Genomic DNA, 26,133 nt, shown 5'->3' with positions numbered 1-26,133 from the left:
GGGAAATATAATGCATTATTTAAATTCTTTCATTGCTTTTCATGTCCGATATGACTTCAATCAGCTCAACAGAAGTGCTTGAGTTTTATAAACAACTTCAAAAATAGTTTGGACATGTGGCTATGATCCATAACCTTTGGTGGTGATTACGAGTCCTAGTTGTTTCTCATCCAGTAGATCTGAGCAGGGTAAAAAAATGGATCAGAACGAAGTTGGAAAATATTTTAAGACTGTATTAAAGCACTCACACAAAAATATTGCCCTTTTATGCTTTGAGGAATTGGGAAAGAGAGAGGAATGTCCCATGGCTTGCCTGGACATCGTGGTTTCTACAGAAATGTCCACGCACACACGTGCACGCACGCACACGCGCACGCACGCACACACACGCACACACACACGCGCGCGCGCGCGCGCGCACGCACGCACGCACGCACGCACGCACGCACGCACGCACGCACGCACGCACGCACGCACGCACGCAGCGCGCGCGCGCGCGCGCACGCACGCACGCACGCACGCACGCACGCACACACACACACACACACACACACACACACACACACACACACACACACACACACACACACACACACACACACACACACACACACACACACACACACACACACAGCTGGCCATTCACTCCCACTCTGTATGCCAGAGAACAGATGTTGTGCAACTTCCTGTTTAGCATGAAGACTGCAGCCCCCACCCCCTTTCTCACTCAGTGTCTTTCTGCAGCCTTCCCAGTGCCTGGAAGACAAATATGTACCGGGGCCTCCCGCCCCTCCCCTCCCCTCTCTCTGCTACACAACTGTCTGCATAGGAGAGCTGTACTACAGCCACACACAGTACAAGCCATTTATTTTGTTCATGTTTACATGGCTTATGGTCAGTGATAAAGGGATTCCCATGAATGAACCAGGGATGTTGTGCGACATATTGGTCAGCAAAGAATTACTTAAAAATCAGGATCGGACATATATCCACATTTTTCCCGATGCGTTGCGCCAATATGATGACACATTCGTTATGTGCCAACCAAGTGGATGCGTTGATGGAAAAACAGCTTAAGCATGATTTATACTTTGTTGCGCGCCGGTGTGTTGCACAGAATAGCAGATCAGCTATTTTCGGTGCGAGACACGATGTGCAACCAAGTGAAAATCAGGCTTTAGGTTAAAGCTGCAAATCATATCCTACCCGGGATCCGAAACTGGGTCCCGTCCCTGAAAAAGCGCCACAATTTCTAATGTTGCGCCCATCTGATAAATTGCTAAATTGCATTGGGACTTTGATGCAATACCTCTTGTCAAGCAGTAACAGTTGTGTTGGTTAACATTCGCTCCCATACAGATTGGTCAAAAATGCTTTATTCACTAAAATGTTATGCATTGCAGCATTAACCATCCTACACAGGCACTGTCTGCCATGTGGGATTATTTCAAATTCCCTGTAAGTGACAACACATTTGCATTGACTGTTTAGCTTCAGCGAGGAGGGAGCAGACATAATATTTTAAAACCAGACTTGACTTAATTAAGCCACCTGAAGATCCAACATCCTGTATTATAGCGATCCTCCACACATCTGTTGAGCATCGGAGTGGAGGAGCGCTATATTTCAGAGAGAATGACGATCGCAAAAGCATACGGCGATCATATAATCTGAGACACCACACTTCTGTATCGCAGATTGATTAAATCCAACCCTTGGGAACAGAGTGAAGTGTTAGTAGGCCTAATAAATCAGGTCACACTCACAACAAAGCAATGCTTTTCTTTTATCTGCATGTGCACCCAACATCACAGAAGTATACAGTAACCATAGCACTATATAAGAACTTGAGGAGGCATAGAAAATCCCCACCCACTTACATCAATGAAACTTGCTCAAACAGCAGCCTGGAAGTAGACCTTTTTTTCCCAGAGCAGATGACTTTGTAGAGCCCAGGGCTCTGACCAGGTTCACGTCCAAAATGTGCATAAGAAGACCACAGTCTCCGACAGCTTCATTGTGTCAGAGCGCTGACGTCTAGTTCACGTTGACAGGTTTTGGGTATCCTATCCTCCTCACTTATGCCATGGAGTAACTAGATTATGTTTTTGTGATTAATGCATACTGATGAGGCTAGTGATGCATGAGCATACCACTAGACTGGAGTGTCTATACAATTACTTTCATTAGGTTTAAAGGTATAGCTCTCAACCAAACAGACTACTACAGATTACTACAGACTGGCAGTCGAATGAAGTCGGGAGGTCAGTCGGTTGGAAGGTGTGAAATAAAGTTGCTGAATGCACCAGAGAGCCGAAACCGATAGACGGCTACTATGGTGCTAAAAAACGCCTGTGGCTCGCTCAGCTTTCGACTCTTCCCAACAATTTGCGACCCGACGCGGCGACAGTGTACCCACAGCCCATTCAACTGGAGATTTTCGGCAACAGATGGTTTTCAACACTTACCGCCACCGACGTCGGTGCAGTGGGGAGCTACCTTAAAATGCTTTGTCAGTAGGCTATCTGCCACCACAATATAAAGGACTGAAAGCAAAAAAAAAACAAACTCTTTGACCTCCAGGCACCAGTTAACAGTATTCACTCCAACTATATGTAATGTATGGGCAGCGCATGGACACATTCTGCGAGCAGGTTTAATTCACGTAGTATGCGTGATTGCACAGCTTTGTACAAAACTAACAAGTCACTTGCATAGTAGCATTGTAGTATTATTGTAATTGTAATGGGGGGGGGAAAGAGCATAGTTGATTGATACTGCTGGGAGGGTGTGTGTGTGACCCCCGGAGCCTCGTGCCCCAGGCTGCAGCTCTGTGAACCTGTGCATTAATCCTGGCCTTTTTCTTCTAGGTATGGACCCATAGAGCAAGCGTATTAGTGTCCTTTATGTGTCTACGTTGCTAAGACAGCTAGGTTCATTGTTTACCTGGTTTCCTAGCTTCTTTGAGGCACTACAATGTCCTCTCTGTACTCTATTTAAGTGATTATTTACCTTGTTTATTGACTAGAGTTCATGCTTACTCTGCTTATTCCAATCTCACACGTAAGTCGCTATGAATACCAGCATCTGCTGAATGTCTGAATTGTTAATTCTCCAACATCATGATCTGCATCCATGACTAATGGGTAATTTGGTCAAGCCATGAACTTTCTTCCAGGTGTGGGCCAAGGGGCAAGTCTGAGATATTTACGATGAGGCCGACAAAATGGCCAGAGTGGCGCTGTTTTACCCTGCGCCGACCTGCGGTGTCAGAAAGAATTTATTTTAGCGCAAGTGAATGGGTTTTTTGACAAACTTTGGACTAGATTTTCTTACTGTAATAAAAATTGTCATAAATTCTATATGCTTCCAGTCACTAGTTTAAAGTCTCCTTTCAATCATCAGGATATGCGTTTTGCTAAATTATGGTCCTATTTATTATAAAATTGACGATAAAGTAGGCTATTCTCTAGGAGGGGCGGGATGATTTGATTGACAAGCTACACAACCAATAGCATTCATTCCCCGCCCCCCGCTCTTGATTGACAAGCTACCCAACCAATAATGGTCTGGTCTCATTCTGACGCGTATTGAAAGATGGCGGACCTACAGTCTTGCAACAATCGGCTTCATTTTCGGTCTGTAGAAAGCAGCGGAGGGGGTTTGTCCATCTCATTTATACAGTCTATGGTGTGGGCCCAAGCTTGCATGCAGTACCAGAATTGGCCACATACTGCATCAACTTACTGGTGGAAACTAGTATGGCAGTATCAGCATCAATATCGGTCAATATCAGTCAGAGGCGTTATTAAAGAAAAAAAATCACACCCAGTGTGAAGTGGGCGGTGTGGTCATCACAGTGGTCATCACAGTGATGGAAGCTCACTTAAAGCTTTTTTTTAAGTGCATTGTCCTATTTATAGGTTATTAATTTCATCATGTGTCTCGCTAGCCAATCACAGCGCTGAATAGAGTCAGCCAATAGAGTCAGCCAATCACAGTACAGCTAGGGGTGTACTAATGTATGAGCCAATCACAGTACAGCGAAGGGTGTACTAATGAGGTGTCCCAACCCCACTTATAGGGGCGGCTACACCGCCCAAAAAGAGTGGCAGAAAGAAGTAACCCCTAATTCAAAAATAACGAAAATAGCCAATCTACAAACTCAAGCGTTGCACCACGACCTGTTGTGAGCTTGTAGATTGAAGTTTTTGAAAATGTTAGCCTATGGCATACCTACAATAGTAAGTAACGAACATCTGTGTCAGATCGATGTCACATGTACTGTAGATGGACGGGCATGAACTGAGATGCACTCAGTGCCAATCTAAAATCGGATTAATCTGCAAAAAAATCTTCTGAGGTAAAGAAAATATATGCATAAAAGAACTGAAATTGAGGTTAAATGCGAAAGCTAGGGGAGAACAATTGCAATCCCATGGAACCCCAAATCACACCCCTGACCATAGAAATAACCTGTTATTGGCCAAAATGTCAATATTGTGCATACCTAGTAATAACCAAACGGCACTACAATATCAGAAAGCAGTACTACAAGCACTACATAATGTCCACTCATGTCGGTTTTAAAACTGCTATAGTTGGAAGCATGCACTCAACCTCCTGGAGTGATCATTTATGTGGTGTACAGTCTTATGTTACAACTGAGGACTGGATGTACTGCAAATGACTGTGCGCCACCGCCTATCTTTACACACACAACACACACACAACACACAACACACAACACACAACACACACACACACGCACACACGCACACACGCACACACACGCAAGCCATGCCTGAGGGCGAGGAAAAGACCCATTCTATTCTAGAGGTGCTGAGTAGGACATATTGTATAGTAATAGGCCTGTAGTCCCTCGAGCCAACAATGTGTCAACATTCTCTCTGGAGCTGGAGATCAAGAGTCCATAAACCCTGCTGATGTCCCAAGAAAAAAAAACAACTGACAACCACAGTATTAATGCTTAATTCATGCTCCGCAGTACGATGGAGATCAGCTATATTCGACATGTGTTGTACGACAAAGTAGAAATCAAACTTAACCCATTAAGACCGGGAAAGCAACTGTCATTTTAGATTTTAACCACTTTAACCATTATTTTATACTTTGGCTATTCAAAAATAGCAGATACTGTACACAAACTCATAGCGCGGCAGTGAGCACCACGCAATGAGCTTGTAGTGCTGCTATTTTTGAAAAATCATGAAAATGTGTGCAAATCAAGCGAACATTTGTAACTCAAATCTTTGCTTCTGGGGGGTCCCTGGAACAAAATATTTTGAGATGGGGGTCAAATATATTACAATTTTGGGGATCCTTGGCATGAAGAAGTTTGAGAACCACTGATATTATACCAACATAAGTGTTTCAGAAAACTGTTAGGATTTAGAAGACATTTGTAGAATCAGCCTCAGGTCTTAATGGGTTAAAGCACCATTTTTAATGCAAATGGTGCATTTATATAGCAGCGCCTTTTTCCAAATGTGCATTACATTCACCCATACACACTCACATTCACACGCCGACGGCAGAGGAAACCATGCAAGGCACCAACCTGCTCATCGGGAGCAGGCTGGGGTTCAGTGTCTTGCTCAAGGACACTTCGAAACTAACTCAGGGGGAGCCGGGGATTGAACCAGGAACCTTCCGTTTCCCAAGCGGCCGGCCGGCCGGCTGCTCTACATCCTGAGCTGCAACTGGTTATGTTATTAATGTCATTGAATAAATGAATAAAGGATATACAGATATATTGGTATCGGTGTATATCTTGTCCGATATGCACCAATATAAAAAAATAATTACACAACATTATACAGGAAAAGATGCTTGGTAATTTCCTCGTTCTTAATGTTTTTTTTCTTGTATTTATGCATAATTATATATTCTCAATTAGTTTACAGTCTCACAGCTCCTAAACCAAACAATATCACATCTATGGGGATATGGGGGCTTTTGTGTAGGAACTGTTTGGTTGGTGTGGTGGGGTATGGGGGGGGGGGGCTTTCAAGAAGAAAGGAGCTAAGCACTTTTTCTAGTTATAACTATCACTGCAAATCAGACACATTTCTGTTCTGCAAGTGTGCTCTCTCTCTCTTTTAGTATGTGTCTGTCTCTCTGTCTCTCTCTCTCTCTCTCTGTCTCTCACATGCCACGGACACTTTCACAGGAGGGGTTGATACAAAGCAAGATGGAGAGATTGGCATGTACAGTATCAGAGGTTCTGTGCAGAACTGTTATGAAAAATGTACGAAAACAAGGTCAAATGCAAGCTGTGCAACTCCAAGTTGTCCTCCCACGCATCAACACCAAACAATGCACACACATTTCAAAATGCAGATGCCTACAGAGACTTCGCAACATCTGTCCATTATTACTAGCCTCAGTGTGAGAGGGTCACGTCAGCACATGCAGGTGAAACCAGGACGTTCGTTAACCAAAAAGATGTATATGGAATACATAGCGACTGTCACATTCCGTAAAATCTTAACGCTTGAATTGAAAAGCTCCAGGGAGGAGACTGTACAAGATCTCTTCAAAGGCTTAATCAACTGTTCCAAAGCTGGCTCTAACCGCAGACGCACTCACCACCGAAAATTATGTGACCTGTGAGTAGCCTATATTTAGATTTATTGCCGGCCAGCTGAGAGTACGTTATGAAGGATTATTCTGAAGTGCATATTTTGTGTGCAGCGCCCTGCACAAAAATGTGCTCCAATAAACTGCAGTAATAAAAAATGTATCCATATATATATATATATATGGTATATTCACAAAAGTAAATCCCCAGTGTTAATTTAACCCATTGAGACCTGAAGCCGATTCTACAAGTCTCCTAAATCTCAACAGTATTCTGAAAAACGCATTTTTCTATATCAGTGGTGCTCAATCTTTTTCATGTCAAGGACCCCCAAAATTATATGTATTTGGCCGCGGACCCCCATCAAAATATGTTGTTCCAGGGACCCCCAGAAGCAAAGATTTGAGTTAAAAATGTTCGCTTTAAAAATATATATATTCAAAGATTTGCACACATTTTCACGATAAAAAAAAAATAGCAGATCTACAAGCTCATAGCGCGGCACTCGGTGCCGCGCTATGAGCTTGTATATCTGCTATTTTTGAATAGCCCAAAGTGTAAAATAATGCTTTTTAGCTCAAATCTAAAAATGACACAGTTCCAGGTCTTAATGGGTTAAAACAATTATCCAAAATTATCCAATGGATTTTTTTAACTCTTGGGATTTAGAATAACACTGATGATTTTGCGGTGTACAGCAATGTCAACATTCTGTGCTGTCTGACAGTGGGTTGGTATTGTATTGTATTGCATTATACTGTACCGTACTGTGAGTTTTTTTTATTTGCAGGGTTACTGCTGCCTTTACAGTAGTATATACAGTACAGTGTTCTGATCTAGTGGAATCCAGTGGGGAGTGTAGTAGCACATGGACACAAGTCAGCTGATGGGATTCCTGAAAGTGAATGGCCGGCGAGGTGTGCATGCTTGTGTGGAGGTGTGTGTGTGTGTGTGTGTGTGTGTGTGTGTGTGTGTGTGTGTGTGTGTGTGTGTGTGTGTGTGTGTGTGTGTGTGTGTGTGTGTGTGTGTGTGTGTGTGTGTGTGTGTGCGCGCGCGCGCGTGTGCGTGTGTGGCAGGAAGCCAACATGTTCAGCGGAGGAAGCTTAAATCGGCCCGTAGAGGCTCAAGGGCGCTATCCTTGAATGACCCACCCCTCAGGGTCTGTTCTACTGCCATTCTATGTAAATGGGTCTATACAAAGAAGGCCCTGGAATGCGAGTGACTGACGGTCTGTCAACACCCATGTTTCACAAACAAGAGACAGTCGGGAATGAAGACACAAAATAAAACCCTCTTAAGCAAGACAGAGGACCTTGACAGAGAGATAAAAAAGCAATAATAATAAAAAAAAAATAATCAAACATCTCACAACTATAAATCTTGTGTCATCCTGTCTGAGAGAGCTGCCATTACAGTAACTACACAGCAAAAAATCCTCACTGTTAACGTGTCAATTTGTAACTCTAAAGAGTTAAATGAACAGTGATGATTTCACTGTGTACTAAACAGCTCGGCAACAATCTCTGAGAGAAAACAAACTGATAGAGAGGCTCAGGGCACCTTTGACCCCTAACATTGCATCTCAAAGGTCACCTGTTGCCAAACTCTAGAACCAAGTTCAAAGGAGGATCGTATCAGGAAACATTGCCAGATAGGGGCAATGTTTCAGCAATATTTTTAAGTGATTGAAATAATGCCATAAAATGACAGTAGCAGCATTACAATGAATAAAGAACGACTGCAATTGCCTATTATTGCTCAACAGTAGCAGAAATGTACAGTAGTTTGTGTTCACAACATTGGAGAGACATATAGGCAACTGCATGACTTCTTCCACAGTACAGACACACAAACCGTGCACAGTAGTATACGTATATATAATATATCTCTGCTGTTGGGCAAAAAACAGATCCAAAATGTTCATTTTTCAGGAAATGAAACAACTAAATATATTGTTTTCAGGAAATTAAGAAAACATTATATATTTAAAACAAAGCAATACTGCCTCATCAAAGTTGGTATTGTGATTGTATATATTGTCACATACTTGCATGTGTCATTATATAATCACCACCCAATCCAGCTCAAGTGGAGTTAAGAGGTTTTGTCCATCATAGATAAGAACAGCTGACAATGGATCTCCAAGCTCACAATGCATCACAACGTGGGAATTAATGCCCTGATGCTTCATGACACTGCTTATATAGGCCTACAATAATAAGCAGACTTTAAATATAAAAAAATATAAAAAGCTGAAAAATGGAGTTTGATTTCTGCCCGACAGCGACGATATGCTATTGTATTTATTTTAATTTTTTCTTTCATAAAATGACATCTACATATTCTGAGTTGTTATATATGGCCACTGAATGCAGACAGCATGCTTCAACATGCAGTATATAACGTATATATATAGTTCATTTACCCAGGACTTATCTGTGCTATCCTTTTAGCCGAAATGTTGCACTCCGTGCTGTTTACATTTTGTGACTAATAAAGTATTCAATAAATGTTTTTATATGTTCCATTTAACTCCACTTTTAAGAAGTGCCTTCCAATGCAACACATTCTCATTGCGAAATCATCACTGACACTTGGTTAACCACCTTAAGCGTTTGAGACGGTCCTGACCATGCGTCAGTGTGTGATGACTTGAGAGTGAAAATGTGTTAATAATAATTAGACTTATTTGATTGCCATGGGGAAATTAAGTTTTCAGCTTCATCCAGCTGATTGCTGCCCAAGCGGCTCAGGGGGGTAACAGTTAAGTGTCTTGCTCAGGGACGCCTCGACACATTGCCGGGGCTCAAACCTGGGACCTTCTGCTTCTCAGACTCTATTCAGCTATGGTCACCCCCCAATAAATCATTTGACCGATTTCATCCCACGAGGGAAATTCCGTTTTCAGATTCACCCAGCTGAGTGCTTCTCAAGTGAGCGTGGGGGGGTGCATTTAAGGGTTACGTGTCTTGCTCAGGGACACCTCGACACATTGCAAGGGCCGGGAATCGAACCAGCGACCTTCTGCTTCCCAGGCTGTCTCTCTACCCATTCAGCTGATGGGGTTCCTTAAAGTGTATGGTCCAATGATGTATGAATGAGTTGTAAGTACAGTATAATGTATATAACGGATAATCAACTACAGTATGAGCAGTTAACTTATCAACAAATAAGGCACAATGCAGAGGCTAATTAGCCCCTGACACAAAGCGGAGAAAGATTGTGTGGTCCTTATCTTCATCGGCCTTGGAATAACCATCACATTACCACTCCATGCAACTGGGAGCCATAGTAACGACCTAGAAATGAGTACAACACAATCAGTCAGCTGACGACAGTCATGTCTTTTACCAGAATATCAACTCATACATTTTGTGTTCCCCCAAAGGGTTTACATTTATATTGAAATCCATGTTGTTCTTATTGATAGCCTGTAGCTTAAATAACCATTAATACGATAACATTTGTAATATGCATATTCATTTAGAATGACACCGCAGCCATGCAGTTATCTGAAAATAATGCCGTCCTGCCAATTGAGTATTCTCTGTGGCCAACTGGCCATAGTGTGTTATTCTAGTCTTATGCTATATCATATACTGTACATATTGTTTTAAGATTTATATGTGCCATTTTATGCTTTAATTCGGATACGTGTAGGGAGACAGGAAACCAAGGACCAAGAGAGAAGAGACAACGTTATGACAAGAGTCAGATTCAAACCTAGGTCCGCATACAAGGAGTATATGGTCTGTGCACTAACTGGCACCCATATGTTTTAGTTTTGAATGGAATTATTGGTACAGTGGTGTCTTTTAGGCCCATGTGAGCTGGGCACCTTATTCAGTCATTCATTAATATAGAGAATATCAGTATATCACACTACATATGTAGTCACTCTACAAGCTCTCTGTGTTCAAGTCGTGTGGCATTCAGTATGGCTACAGTACAGCATAATGTTATGTAATGTTTGCAGACACAGTGCACAAAGGGAATGGAACATGATGAATTTGACTGAAGGTTGTGAAATCATGCTTTGCAAAGCAGACACATTATGACACAAAGAATGCAGGCCAAACTTTTTGAACATGGCGGACCAAAACCGCAGCCTTGCATCAGCCATGCAAAAATCATCAAATGTTTTTAAAATGTATATATATGTTTTTCTCTCTTTATTTTTTATCTCTTTATGAAAGTGTAGAGAGACAGGAAGCAGAAAACAGAGAGGGGGGTTAGACATTCAACAGAAGTCTCCATCCAGAGCCAAACCGGGTAAGCTGCACACAGCCGTGTTGTCGAAAGCGCACCATCCAATCAGCCTCCACTGACCGGATGGCACACTCCACCACTGACTTAACTCTTTGACTTAAAAATCGAATAACAAGGAAGTGAATGAGCAGTTTTTTTTGCGATCATGTGATTTGCTGCTGCTTTGCTTCTCTGGGAGTCATATGGTGACTCCCAGGTTAGCGAACAGCGCTATCTAGTGGAAAACCACTGAAAACACAAAAACTCATACTCATTCTCGCAAAATATGACGAGAAATCTCGTCATTGGCAGTCAAACTACAAGTTTGGAGCCACAGTTTCCTTTTGATTTTATATGACAGCCACCGGGTTGAAAAGAAGAGGAATAAACATCAAACCAGAGTCTCTTTAGCCAATTAACCACTTAACCATTTTAACCACAAAACTTTGTCCTTTTTCAAAAAGCTTTTTGTAAAATGTCTCACCTATAATGACATACCCAGAATTGGGACGCCAGGGTTAAAGTGGTTAAATCCCTGATTGTTAATTACAGGGCAGTGCCTGGATGGAGGGCTCCGCCGCATGGTAATTCAATAAGCTCATGCACTAACTAATAATATATCCTGTCTGGAGAGCAGACTAGAAGTGTGTGCGGTGCGGGCGTGTGTGTGGTGGGGAGTGGGCATGGGGATGGGCGTGGTATTAGCGGCAGATTGCTACACAATGACTCCAGCCAACCTCAATATCTATCTGATTACCTACCGAGATGTAAACAAATCCCTAGCATGTGAATTGATCAGCCCATGTGCGTTTTGTGTGTGCATGTGTGTGGTTCATGTGTGCATGTGTGTTCCTGTGCGTGTTTTTGCATGTATGCATGCATGATCTGCATACATGTGAGTATGATTGTGATCGAGTGACTGTGTGTGTGTGTGTGTGTGTGTGTGTGTGTGTGTGTGTGTGTGTGTGTGTGTGTGTGTGTGTGTGTGTGTGTGCGTTGCTGGCAGCACTGGGACAGAGTGACAGAGAGCATAATGCACCCTAAAGCAATCACAGAGACAGCCTGTGGAGCTCATTAGATACAGTGGACATGTAATTAAGAAATCTCTTCACTGCCAGACCAACTCACTGGCTGTAAGCCCTCCGCGGACACAAGCACTCTATACTCTCACACATATAAATGCGTGCAAAACACACTCTTGCCAACCCACATTTAAAAGCACGGGGGGGGGGAAAAGAAGTACAAGAAAAAATACATAAATTATCTCCACGCACACAAACTCACTCACTAGCCTACAAAACACTAATTTATTTGCTAAATGAGGTTGATGTCTGATCAATTGTGTCAGTAAATCCTCTTATCACCGGGTAAGTATCTGCAACTCGGCAGGCCAGCTGTCAAGAAGGTGGGAGGCCGGGGGGAGTGTGTGTGTGTGTGTGTGGGGGGGGGGGGAGGAGGGGGGGGGGGGGGTGGCGCACTAGAGGAGCAGGGGAAGGACAGAGGGTTTGAGCGACGAGGGGGGGAGGGACGGAAGGGGGGGGGGGGGGGTACAGTCACACTCCCTCCATGACAGCTTCCCTCTGCAAAGCTCACATGATCACACACTCCTAATCTCTTCTGTTGGCTGAGAACATTAGATCATAAATTGAGAAAAGCCCCTTGTGTCCTCTGTCCTGTATATCTCAGCCATGATTGAAGAGATAAAACAAAAACAAAGAAGGATATTTCAGAGGAAAAAAATATATACAAAGAAAGAAAAGCAGGGATGTTTTCCGCTGTCAGACACATCCACAACAAACCATTCTGGGACACTTTCAGAGCTGCTGTTCCTATTTTGTCTTCTGAAGAGAGAGAGCCGGAACGAATAAGGATAGAATTGTCCCTCCGCCATGCTAGTTAAGACTAATCAGTGGAAACAGATTGCCGCATGCCATAGACGGAGCATTTGTGCGGTGTCCTTCCCCTTGTGCAAAAACAAATGGCAGTAAAAGGGAAGGTGTTTCTCCCGGCCGTGACCGTCGCATACAAACTTCCCACAAGGTTCAAAGCAAGTGAACCTCACTGACCCTACACTCTGCCCTGCAATAAACCCACAGACTTACCCTGAAGAGAAGTTCAGCATTTTACAACCTCTCTCTCTCTTGCCCCTTGTTCTCCCTTTTCTCTCTGACCTTTCTCTCTCTCTTACCCTCTTGCTCTGCTTCTCCGTCCGTCTGTCTGTCTCTCTCTCTCTCTCTCTCTTTCTTTCTCAATGTCTCTTCTATCTATAAGTCTGTTTCGCAAGCAGTGGTTTCCTAAACATGAAGAGGAAGCCGTGATGACATATTCCCATATGTAGGGCAGAATTGTCATTTCCTCACATCCCAACACGCGCGGCGCGCATGAGCAGGAGATTTGTCTCATTGTAAAGAGCAGATGATAGATGAGCAGGCGGAGGAGGGCGACAGACAGGAGATAATGGATGTGTTTTTTTCCTTGTTTTTTTTAGAAGAGAGGGAGACAGATAATGTTTTAAGCTCAAACATCAACAGCAGCAGATCTGGACAGACCCGACCAAGCGATTCCAATCACACTGAACAGATAGAACAGACTGACCAAGCGGTTCTGGAAACACAAACAAACAGTGGGGGGGGGGCGGGGGTATTTCTAAAACAAACCAAGGCTCAAACGCGTGATCTTTTTAGGCTAAACCCCTCTCTAAGTTCCTAGAAGTTGTCTGTCGCCATTCTGGGTACAACAGGCCAGGGGGGATGCAAGGGGGCGGAGAGGTGACGATGCATTCCTGCTCCTCCGTTGCTGCCCAGGAAGCAGCCCCCCACCCCCCCACCCCCCAATCAATCCAATGGCCATGTACATTTTGGCGCGCGCACACACACACACACACACACACACACACACACACACACACACACACACACACACACCAGACACCCCCCACACACACACACACACACACACACACACACACACACACACACACACACACACACACACACACACACACACACACACACACACACACACACACACACACACACACACACACACACACACACACACACACACACACACACACACACACACACACACACACACACACACCAGACACAAAACACATCGGGAACACACTAATCCATTGGGTAAGCCAGAGACTTTGACTAGCCTGACCTGACCTGAGACTCTGACCACATCCTAGCAGGACACCGGCCCACATGCACAGCACAATCCTGACAGTTAATTTAACTCGAGATATCCCTGAGTGAAAAGAAATGTACAGAACATGCAGATCATCTCATAGTACATGGATTAGCCTAAAGGCAGTGGTACGAGGGCTAGATTTAGACGTTTCCTGGGAGATTTTCTGATGTCATCATCTCCATCCTCCGCAGTCAGTTCAAACCAGGTCTCCAGAACGCACTGAACGTTGTTTTTCTTTTACTGATTTTCAGCAGTGAGCAATTATCTCTTGCTTTGAACAGGGATGTCACTTACTTTGCTCAAGGACAGTAGAGAAAATAATTCTATTCCCCACGCAGATACGCAAATGCGCATGCATGCACATGCACACGCACACTCACACACTCGCGCAACATATGCACATTGCACACACTCAGTGAGGCTAGGCAATGGCTGTCTACAGTTTGTGTGTGTTAGTGTGCACACCAACACCTCCCACACCTCTTCAAAAACAGGAAGGATAAACAATTAAATGGAGGCAGGGGTTTGATGGGAGGCTGCAGAGTGACAGACAGCAGACACAAACAGAGTCAGAGGAGAGAATGGGGAGAGCAGAGGATAATGGGAAGGGAGAGGTGTTGAGAGACAGATCAGGAGATATGGAGGAGAGGAGATGAGACGGATGAAAAGTGGAAAGCTCTCCTGATGAACTGCCTCACCTTACTGACCACCTGACCCCTGTCAGTTGCTGTCAGTGACTCAACCGCATGTTTTGACAGAGATGCCAGTAGCAAGCCTGCAGTAGACGTCACTGCAGCAAGTACAAATGTATTGCAGCTCATGAACTATTTTCCTGCATTTGAACGAACTGCTTAAGATTTTCAGGGTATAGCTATTTCAGAGCTTAAGGGGTTTGCTAAGTGCCTTAGTGCCTATTTACATTCTTGAATAAAATATATCAAAGAGATACACCAGTAGAGTTAGAGAAAAACTCGCTGTGGCCCTAGGGATTTTTCCCCCTCCTAAGGACAGAAATAAAAATAACCACTTGAGAGGGTTTTACGTGGCTTCAGAGGCTTTAAAGAAATGCACCAAATGTACCTTTTCTGTCATAATATGAGCAAGCATTGGGTTTCTCCATACCACAAAATCACAGCAGCGGTTGCAATGGAGGAACAGACAGTCACATCCTCCTATAGTACAATCAGCTTCAGCTGCCTTCAGACTGAATCCAATCCCTGATTTGTGTCAGTTCTCTGGGGAGCAGAGACACAAACAGACACACGGAGAAACGGAAAGACAACACACGCACTCAAGACAAACCCTGACTACTCACAGTGGCCATAATAACCCGACTCCCTCTCAGGGCTTCCTTCAGACACAGGCGAAGCTGTGGCATGCCACATGCCTCTGGGTGCAGGTGGGGGACCGGGGAGGCTGCCAACTACTCGCAACTGGGAGACGGGAGTCTTGCCTTGGCCTGGTGACAAAGTGAAATTGCGCACCATGCGGAGACCCCTGGACGTCCACCCTGTGAGCCAGCGACCAGACAGACATGCAGGACATAACATGGACAGAGCGAGCTGGAAGGGGGCGGGGTACTGGAGGGGAAGAGGTGGAGCCACGCCACGCCCACGCCTGCCTCGTTTATGGGATTACCCAGATTATCCTCCTCCGGCAATCAATCCCACAGGAACCACTTGCTGCCCGGCAGCCGCACAGATCAGCACCTCTCCTGTCCACCCGCTCCCCCCCCCCCCCCCCCCCCTCTTTCTTTCACGCTGGGTGTTGGTAAAACTATCTGCACAGAGACACCTGTTGTGGTGGCAGACCCGGGTGTTTGTCATGGAGGGGGGGGGGGCTGGCAGTATGGACTGGAGGGGAGACGTGGGTGGGTGGGTGGGTGGGTTGGGATGACACTTAAGAATACAGTAAGATCAGTAGTGTCCAGTTACTCTCTTAAAAGGGTTCACGGCTGCAGAGCATGAGAAGAGGAAGACAACACGAAGGGGTCTGGGAGAGACAGGGATTTTACTGTGGACTATGGAGTATGTGATAGGCTTTTTTACAAGATAAAAGGAGAGGCATGGACTAGCCAGAGGCAACATTTTTTTTAAATTTCCTCTCTATTCTACCTATCTGCAATTCCCTGATATGAAAGAAAGTAATTGGGTATGCCCTGCATACATGCTTATTAGTGCTTAACTGATACGCTGAACACTGCCTACATATGCATTATGTCACTTTGTGCCTTAAAGCTAAAACAGTGCAACACATTGTCAGTGTGTTTATGCATTTGTGTGTTTTCTGTGTGTGTGTGCGTGCGTGTGTGTGTGTGTGTGTGTGTGTGTGTGTGTGTGTGTGTGTGTGTGTGTGTGTGTGTGTGTGTGTGTGTGTGTGTGTGTGTGTGTGTGTGTGTGTGTGTGTGTGTGTGTGTGTGTGTGTGTGTGTGTTTGTGTGTGTTTAAAAGCCTAGCATTCCAGGAAGTGAGGAACTGTCTATTTCAATGCCCTGGGATGGTTAAGCAAACACGTACCGTAGCAAAGTAAAATCCAGAGCCAAAGAGTCCAAAAATACACTCTAAAGGCAATGGGGGAACAATACATGACAAACCATCAAGCAAACTAAATAAAGCACAACACCGACCCTGGGGTACATTTATACTAAGCTGACCTTTATTAATAGTTTTACATTATCGGTCAAGGTCTTCATGATACTAACGGTGTGCTGAGGCACACATGAGTGACGTGGCATTTTCTGACAACCACACATTATTATAGCATATAATATAACCAAACAAAAGGTTACACATTTTCTTATTGACTATATCAGTACTTTCAGCACACTCATTTCCCAATACAGAGCAATTTCTGCAAACAAATATAAAACAATTTTAAATTTGATTTATTGAGACGTCACAAAAGAAAAACACATACTATGTTTATCAGAGGAACGTCAAGGATATAAACACAACAATGTTTGGCATTGGTAAATAAAAATAAACATTTACAGGGTGATGATAGTGATGACACGTGTTAAGGCGATGTTGTTGCATGGATATGAATAAAGGTGTGCCTTGGGCACAAAAGGTTTGAAAAACACTTCATTAAAGAAGCTAAGAACATCCAAAGAAAAGTAAGATCTAGTAACAGAGCACTTGGTGTAGTGGTGAATGAAGTAGAATTTGTTCTCGGCTATGAGAGCTTATATCATGGTATCTGTGTTGACCACTTAATAATAATGATAATGTAGAGAAGACCTTATTAATCCCACGGGGGAAATTCAGTTTCAGCTTCACCCAGCTGATGGCTGCTCAGGTGGTCACATTGAGCGCTTGGGGGGGGGGGGCAGTTAGGGGTTAAGCATCAAGCAGAATAGAAATCTAACCTGGGACCTTCTTTTTCCCAGGCGGCATCTCTACCCATTCAGCTATGCCCGCCCTAGCTTGCTTAAAAAGCGAAAGGAAATGCAATCTACACACATGATCAAAATGGCCATTTAGTTAACTCTGTTCAGATTCTGAATCTGATTACTGTGAAATGTTGCTTTAAAACTAGGTGCGCTTTCACTTGTAGGCGGGTAGCATGTTACTTTACATATATGACTAGACACGGTTTCTTGTGCTGTGCACCTGCAAGGGACTATATCATATGTCTATACAGCACTTGTGGAGCTTGAAGGATAGCCATCTGAAACCAGATCTCTCCACTGACAGTAACCTGGCAAGAGCCCACAGGAGCGCAACACAAGCGGAGGAGAAAGACTGGGAAGGATAAAGCCTAATTTATATTTCGTAGTACGAAGTATAAATTACCAAAAAGAGTGTATTTTTTGCGAAAAAGAGTGCATTTTTTGCAACAGGACACCCTCACGCAATGGAATATAAATTTAATTTAAGAGGACCTCGTCAATCATTCAGGCTCAACAAATCCCTCGGAGAGCATCTAAAATAATAAAGACCTTCCTGAATTTATGCCGTGTTATATAAAAGTGTATCATGGCCCACATAAAACCCACCAAATTAACCCTGGTGGTATCCATAATTAGACATTATAGATAGTACATGAGGTACTGTACATGCATGCACAAGTAGATTGAGCTTACATAATGTAGCACAGGGATATGAGTAAAACCACATGTTCACTGTCTTATCTTTAAAGGTTCATGTCTGCAATGATCCAGTCCACAGTTTGTAATCCTTATATCAACAGGTATCTACTTTGTTTGGTTTCGCTGAGGGATGGAGCTGTAACGGTGTTATATTAAGTGACACAATAGCTAACTTTTATGTTACACCCAGGATTCAAACCTGGGTCCCCCGGACTCATCGAAGAGGCAGTACTCACTTGGCCGGGAGAGATGTTGCGCTTATGAGCTACAGGCAGTACTATTTGTCAACCATTAGGTGTCCTTTAAGGAGACCATTTCCAACCATTGCAGATGTGATAGTTATTGTATTAACATACTCTACCATGCAGATTAGTGATAACTAATTTTACATTCAAATGCATTTAAACAAGCTGCAAATATGTTTTGTTTTTTTAAAGGCCAGAATGTAACACAGTGATAAATCAGCACATGACCCAGTAAATATTGTTCCTCTAATTGTTTTGCCCCCCTCCCTCTATCTCCTCGTTGTTTTGCTAGCGGTTATGTACTGGACAATGAATGTGATTTTTGGCAGTGTGGCCAATGACATTGACAGGAAGGAAGACTGAAACATGTGACATCTTATGTCTGTTGGACATTTTCAAGGACTAGAACATTCAGTGAGAGGAGAAAGCCTGAAAATAACAGAAATGAAAGAAAACCGCAGAAGAAAACATGTTTTTTCTTCTCTTTTCTGTGAGGCTAGATTGCATTAACCTGCATGTATCTGTGAGTGGGTACTCGCACTTGTTTGTCTGTGTTATAGAACTAGTGCACTGATTATGGCACTCAGCTCTCAAAATAGCCAAGCGAGGCTTACAACATGTTCTTGTCGATGGATAGGAGATTTAATGAGACCCAATGAACTTGGCTGATTCCTGTTGCTACCATTTGTGCTCCTGTGGGGCACAGTTTGTGGTTAGATACTGTAGCCCTGAAACCAGAATGCTAGACGCTACTTGGGATGATCACGCTTGCTCCTCTGTTTAGCCACATATCTTCTTTCATCACTTGCATATCTATTAATCACATTAATGAGTTTGCTGGTTATACTAACCAGCCAGTTTTCTTTTTTATCAAACCAGTGCACACTCTAGGGGTGTTATCTCTTTAAATTGCAATGTATGTACTGTATTAACTAAACTTGTCTAAGTTAAGAGCATGGAAATGGCATGAAAGTTTTAAGGGTAAAGAATATTGTCTTTCCCTATGATATGTCGTAGCAGTGGTAGCTGTGGTGGGTTTAGTTTAGTTCCTCATAGGAGTTGCTCTCACTGCACTTTTGGTCCTGGTTCAAGTTGCAACACTAAAACTGTTCTCACTGGAATATATTGCAAAAAGCTCAATTACCAAACACTGGCCCATCATTTTGTGACAGAAAAAAAAGGTCCAGCGCTGGTTATGGTGTTCTTTCTTTCTGTGGCGACTTGTCATTGCTGACTTATTATAGAGGAAAGACTGGGATTTCATGTATGTATGTAATTTCAGTGGAATGGGCAGCAATGCGTGCTTAGTAAATGGAAAATCATACTTGAGTGATGCACTCATGTGTAGCATGTTGTTATTGCTTAATAAGCAAAGCTAGGGATATATGCATCTCAAGCACAAACATAGCTACAGTCGGGCCTTGGAAGGTTCTCTGCTTGATTAAAGCAGGAATTCAATCAAACTTTGACCTTATTCGCTAATGACTAATTACTGACAATTAGCCTGCAGAATGGCCTTCTTACGCCCACTCTTTCCCTTATTTCTGTATAGAATGCATGGTTACACATAAACATGCCTACACGAGTATACATACAAAAACACAGACAAGCTTCAACAAAACTATATCCACACACACTAAGTATCCACCAAACACATCAACAGATACACACACTCCCACAGATGTGCCCAATAATAAACCTATTGTGTGTGCATTGTGTGCTAATCTACTTGCCAATGCAGAGGCAATGCTCACACTATAGAATCCTTGAGCAAATACCAGAGTGCCCCACCTCTCTACCTGTGTGGTTTACTTAACTTTACAAGGGTGGGTGGGGAATGTTCTATACAGGGAGAGCCAGTTGGAGAGCAGGCTTAATACTGGCTGGGTTTCATAGTATGCATAGCCAAATGGTCCCCCCTCCACATTCCTTTAGTCACATGATCTTGTGGTCACATTTTATTTTCCACCAGTCTATGTAATACATAGGAAGACCATATTAGAAACTAGAGTTTGGCTGCGACTGTGAGAGGGTGTGTCCCTGTCCGTGTGTGTGTGTGTGTGTGTGTGTGTGTGTGTGTGTGTGTGTGTGTGTGTGTGTGTGTGTGTGTGTGTGTGTGTGTGTGTGTGTGTGTGTGTGTGTGTGTGTGTGTGAGAGAGACTGTGAGTGTGCACACACGAAATTGGGACACAGTTACTCAAAGACGCAAACGTTGCCCCTTCCCGGATTGTTGAAGTGCTGACTATGGAAAGCAGAACTAAAAACAAAATTGCTGTATATGCTCATATAGCCTCGATAATACAAATAACCTTTTATAAATATAAATGTTTCAGCAAAATAGAATGCCTTCATCGGGTAATGGCACAGTTCCTCAAACACAAAGCAGAAGAGGCTCTGAACCCTGGCAAGTGATGAGACCAGAGTAGCTTTGGTCCAGTGCGTTATGCTTATGCCTCCTGTTGACAGCCCACAGAGAATTTCTCACTCGTCTGTACAGTGTACTCTAGTGTAATATATTGTGTAATTTATTTTCGCTAATCACTAATGGGGTCAACATGTTTTTCAAGTGAGGAAAGACTGTTCTCCATGGTAGAAATGGACTCCGTTCTCCACTCTTTGTCTAAAGAGAGCATTTTAACACAAAAGATTTCCCAATTTCCCAATTGGTTAACTTTACTTTATTTGCACATGGACCGGATTTCATGTGGAATGAAAAGAAAAACACAACAATCTGTATTAAATTATGTCATTTTGAATATTATTAATTATGAATAATTCTACAGTGAGTAAAAATAATTACAAATAATATGTATAACCATTATAATAAATAAATAAATACATGAACATTCCAAAGAAGACGTGTACGCAAAGTTCGCAAACTGTAGACTGCAGACCATTGTCATCGTGGAGAAGAGTAACGTGGGCTGTTAACATTGCCTTTGAGGCACAGCCCCAACTAAGGCACTGGACCTGATCTAAGACCAGTGCTACCACGATGACCTTTCTCTACCCCCCGTCCCCTGTCTCATCCTTTCTTTTTCTCCATTCACACACCATTGTGCTTGTCTTATAGGAAGTACCTTGCAGATCTGCGAGCTAAGTGACTTCCCTCTCCTCACTAAAGAGCAGCCAAGTGGGTGTTCACCACTCTGATAAAAAAAAACCTGCAACAACAAAAAAAAAAAAATGCTGATTCTGCTAAAAGCCCGGAATGTGCCTGCATTAAAACATGCAGAATCATACAACATTGGGAGAATCTGAATGAGTAATGGAAAGAGTGAATCTATGAGAGTGGACTGCGAAACGATCCACACGTGATACCACCAGGCGTCCTTTTTTTGCCCGGATGCTGCTGCTGACTTCACACTGCTTTGCCTTGGCTGCAGGCTCCCTGCACCACATGATGCCACACATTCTGAGCGTTAGCATCCTCATAATTGCAACAATCATTCTTGTCAAAGCAAAGGCAAATGTCTACAGCTGAGATTACATTTTCTTTTCTTTTTTGATCAATCTTTTTCATTTTCTCCTTTTCAGTCATTATGCCAATCCCCCCCCGTGTGTATAGTCCCTGTCACTGCCAACCCCTACTGTTTGTTCAAGGGAGGGTGTAGACAACCACATGTCTCCTCCGATACACATGGAGTCACCAGCCGCTTCTTTTCACCTGACAGCGAGGGAGTTTCACAGAGAGGGCGTAGCGCACGCAAAGGAACACGCTATCCCTCTCAGCTCTGCTACCTGCTGAACAGACGCCCCAACTAACCTGTAGGAGTTGCTAGTGCAGCGACAGAGAACATCCTCCCCTGCTGGCTTCCCACCCGCGAACCCGGCACAAATTGAACCCCAGTGTCCAAAACAGTGGTGGGCAGCACTTTATCCCTGCGCCACCCGGACGTCCTGAGATGACATTTTCATATATTATGTCTTTTCTGGGTTGGTGCAGTACAAAGTGGGTCCTTGAGGGGGTTCCTTGAGGGGGTCCTTGAGGGGGTTCCCCAGTAAAATGTGTTGATACAGCATCACAATCATTTTAATGCCATTATCCATACTTTATACATTGGCTATTCAAAAACAGCAGATATACAAGCTCACCGCACGTCACTTCGTACCGCACTGCGAGCTTGTACATCTGCCACTTTAGAATGTATTTGAAAAATCTAAATCAAATCAATTATTTTGCTTTATTTTCACACAAATCATGTCTTTTGGGGGTCCCCGGCACAAAACATTTTCAGATGGGGGTCCGCGGCCATATATATATATATATATATATATATATATATATATATATATATATATATATATATATATATATATATATATATATATATATATATATATATACAAGGTTATACAAGGCTCATATATCTGCGGTCTTGCGTTCATTCTTGTGACACAAACACGCAGTCTTAACCCCAGCAGCCCTATTCTGGGGGGAACATTCGGCAAAAACAGCAGATCTACAAGCTCACAACAAGTCGCAATGCAGAACGTTGTGAGCTTGTAGATCGGCTATTTCTGGCAAAGAGATTTGACATATAGACCGGAAAAAGCGGTGCCAAGTACAGTTGCAACTCAGGTCAATTTTACTGAGAATAGAGGGCTTAGGTTAAATGAGCCCTAATGATGTGCATATTTTGTCATGGACAGACGCAGGCAGAGAGGAGAAATCTGTAGCCCAAGGGGCTTCTTATGCAAACTCATGTGCTCACACTCTATGCTCTCCTATCCAGATGTCTCTCCCATTCCCCTTGGAGACCCACATTCATCATTATTTTAAAACCCTCAAATTGGTACAGACATTTCTGTGATAACAACATTACATTTGACACAATTGTGTCTTCAACATTTAAAAAAAAGTGCAGTAAGTGATTTTTGTTGTTGTTGTTAAATAAGTGTTCAATATCTCTAAATTCTGATAGCAGCCATTGCTATAGTGTATTTGTTCAGTAACAGGGTCTCCCTGTCTCTTATTTTCAGGTTGGGATACCAATTGTATCCAATCAGGAGAGACAAATCATGCAGGATACAGCATAAACTAGTGCAATTGGAAGAGATGACGCAAATAAGTGAGCAGACAGATTTTTAACTCTAACACTATAATTGAAGCTGATAAATGGGTACTCATTCCTGATTGGCTGAAATTGGCAACCCACATGAACATTTATTTTCTGTGTAGTAAAGAGCTGGAAAGGCGTGGAGACCCCCGTTATTGAACAAACCCTCTATAACAATGATTACTATCACAATATAGAGCTTTAATTAAATAAAATGATAAAAGAGACGTTTTGTTTTAACCAAAGTCAATCACTTACACCACCTTTAATCTAGTTCACTTTTTAGTGGTTGCTTGTCTTTCTGAATTCATCTCACACACACACCACACACACACACACACACACACACACACACACACACACACACACACACACACACACACACACACACACACACACACACACACACACACACTGCAGAGGGGTTTATAATCTCATGCTATATTCGTGGTGCAGTGGTTTGGCAATGAATGTATCATTCAAGGAGAGAAGAAAACATCACATGATAAATGATGCATGTAGTGTGTGACTCGCTGGAGCTCAAAGAGCCCAGGGCTCCAACTTCCCGGCACACAGAATAGCAGATTGAAGGGTTTGCAAAAACCGGCAAAGCGAGTCTATTCTTCACAGTAGGCTATACACCATACATGTATATACTGTAGATCAGGGGTCTTCAACGTTTTTCAGGCCAAGGACCCGCTAGCTGAGACAGAGATGAAGAAGGGACCCCCTCTATATTGTATAAAATTGTGTTTCGGATTCAACTTTTTTTTTAATTGCTATTTTTTTCCCTCTACACCTATATCTCTTTGCCAAAAATAGCCGATCTACAAGCTGTAGATCTGCTATTTTTGGCTTAAGTTGTCCTCAGAAAAGGGATGACAAGGTTCAAGTGGTTCATGTAAAAAATACAATCATATCACACAAACTTTTGGCGGCCCCCCTATAGTAGCCTAACTCTGAGGACCCCTTAGGGGTCCCGGACCCCCTGTTGAAGTAATAACTGCAAAGTCAAGGTATGTTATGTAGGCCTACGATGTGTTCCATTTACTTCACTTATTGAAAGATCTAGAGATCTAGGGGGGAAAAACAAAAACATAAATCTTACTCTATTACCGAATCTAATCTGGTTCAAGTGCAGAGTCACAGATGTGAGCTTTTATTGCCAGTCCACAGCAAAACGTCAAAGCCATCCACCAGGTTATGGGACAGCACACAGTGTTGCCATGTCGGCTTACTATAAGCAACTTTGGGCTTCTTTTTCTGTAAAGTTGCTTGTAAATATTGGTGGTTGCGGTATTTTGGGGCTTGTTTCTGAAGTGTATTAGCTTATTTAGGCTTGCTTACACATTTTGTAATTATTATTTAAACCAGTGGTTCTCAAATATTTTCATGGAAATGTTTTGTGCCATGCAGGGAGAATTTGTGTTAGAATGTTTCAAAAAGAATATTCCAAATATTCCACATTTTATTGCAAGACTTTTTGAAATAGCCGATGCATACAGGTTTTAAGAGCTCAAGTGGCCAATAGGCTGTTTCTTTTGGGCTTGTTTTCCTAGACCTGGTTGCTTATTTCTCTCACAAAATATGGCAACACTGACAGCACAGAACAGCACCGTTCCCGTACATGCTGTGTCTAGTATCTCCACACGAGAACTTTGTTAAAAAAAAGGTACACAAAATCCCCACTCTTTGGGCCGGATCACAGGCCTATAGCTAGTACCCTTCTCGGTCAAGTGACCCATTCCATCCAGACACAATAAATTGTGTTTCTGTCTCAAACAGTTTAGCGAGAGACGCGCGACGAGCGCCATAAATTACATAAGCGCAATTAAAGTGCCAACCTCTGACCCCCGTGGCCCGAAACGCACAGCCAAGATCACCTGACTGTTGCATTGGTCTCTCAGTGTGAGTGTGTGTGAATAGACACACAACTGCAAAGCCATGTGTGTTTAACTGAGAATAAAACATAACGTGACCACCACAGACAGACACACACCACACAGGACTGTACAATCGGCGATGTATATGTCAGCGGACGCTTTCAACACTTATACTTGTCATGCTGATGATACTTCGGGGAGGAAAGCAAAAGACGCCATGGATTTGGAACAGAATGCAACGCTCTTTAAAAAAACAATCCAGTCATAATAACCCAAATCACACGAAACAACTTGGTGGTGGGGCGTATTATACGCCCCACCACCAAGTTGTTTCGTGTGATTTGGGTTATGATTTTTTTTTTTGTAGAGCGTTGCATATATACAGGTTTAGTCAATGCGCTGGAAATCAATCAACCACTCGGGGAGGTTTACTTACTGAGGTGTAAATAGGGATCATTGCTGTCCATGCTGTTGTGTCAGTTTGTTGCTCCGTTTTTCCCGACAGTTTTAGTGCCGCTCCTGCTCCGTCACATACAGCAGCATCCCGGAGAATTCCACTCTATCCACTCCCTACCAAGCGGTGAGACTCAACTCTCTCCACTAGGTCTCCGTGCGGTCTGCATCCCATGGCCCCGAGGTACGGCCACGCTGTGATTGGCTGGTGTGTTGGTTGTCAGGGCAACCGCGGCTGATATGATTGACACGGCGTGTAGTAAATAATCATAGACGGCTGACACAGGGAAGAAGGGAAGTATTACAGTTTGGTCATGAATATCAAACACATCAAATATTTTGTAGCGAAAATG

The 26,133-nt window shown here is 43.2% G+C and overlaps 1 protein-coding gene across 2 annotated transcripts in view; it reads right to left on the bottom strand.

Annotated features, from left to right (window-relative positions):
- The window catches only part of rxrgb (retinoid X receptor, gamma b), a 49,781-nt gene extending 23,863 nt beyond the window's left edge, over positions 1–25,918 (bottom strand). Inside the window, exon 1 of one of the 2 annotated variants that reach the window (XM_084067055.1) lies at positions 25,764–25,918. In XM_084067055.1, the coding sequence (XP_083923181.1) occupies positions 25,764–25,794 (31 nt within the window). In that variant the 5' untranslated portion in view covers positions 25,795–25,918. Of the gene's footprint in view, positions 1–15,365; positions 15,568–25,763 lie in introns of those variants that run through there. The other variant, XM_084067054.1, reaches the window with a different exon arrangement.
- Positions 25,919–26,133: the final 215 nt, after the last annotated feature.

Source organism: Gymnoscopelus microlampas (assembly GCF_963454915.1).
Source record: "Gymnoscopelus microlampas genome assembly, chromosome: 9".
Classification (NCBI taxonomy): domain Eukaryota; kingdom Metazoa; phylum Chordata; class Actinopteri; order Myctophiformes; family Myctophidae; genus Gymnoscopelus; species Gymnoscopelus microlampas.
Note: the sequence above shows the minus strand (reverse complement) of the source record. Positions and strands in the feature narration are given on the sequence as shown.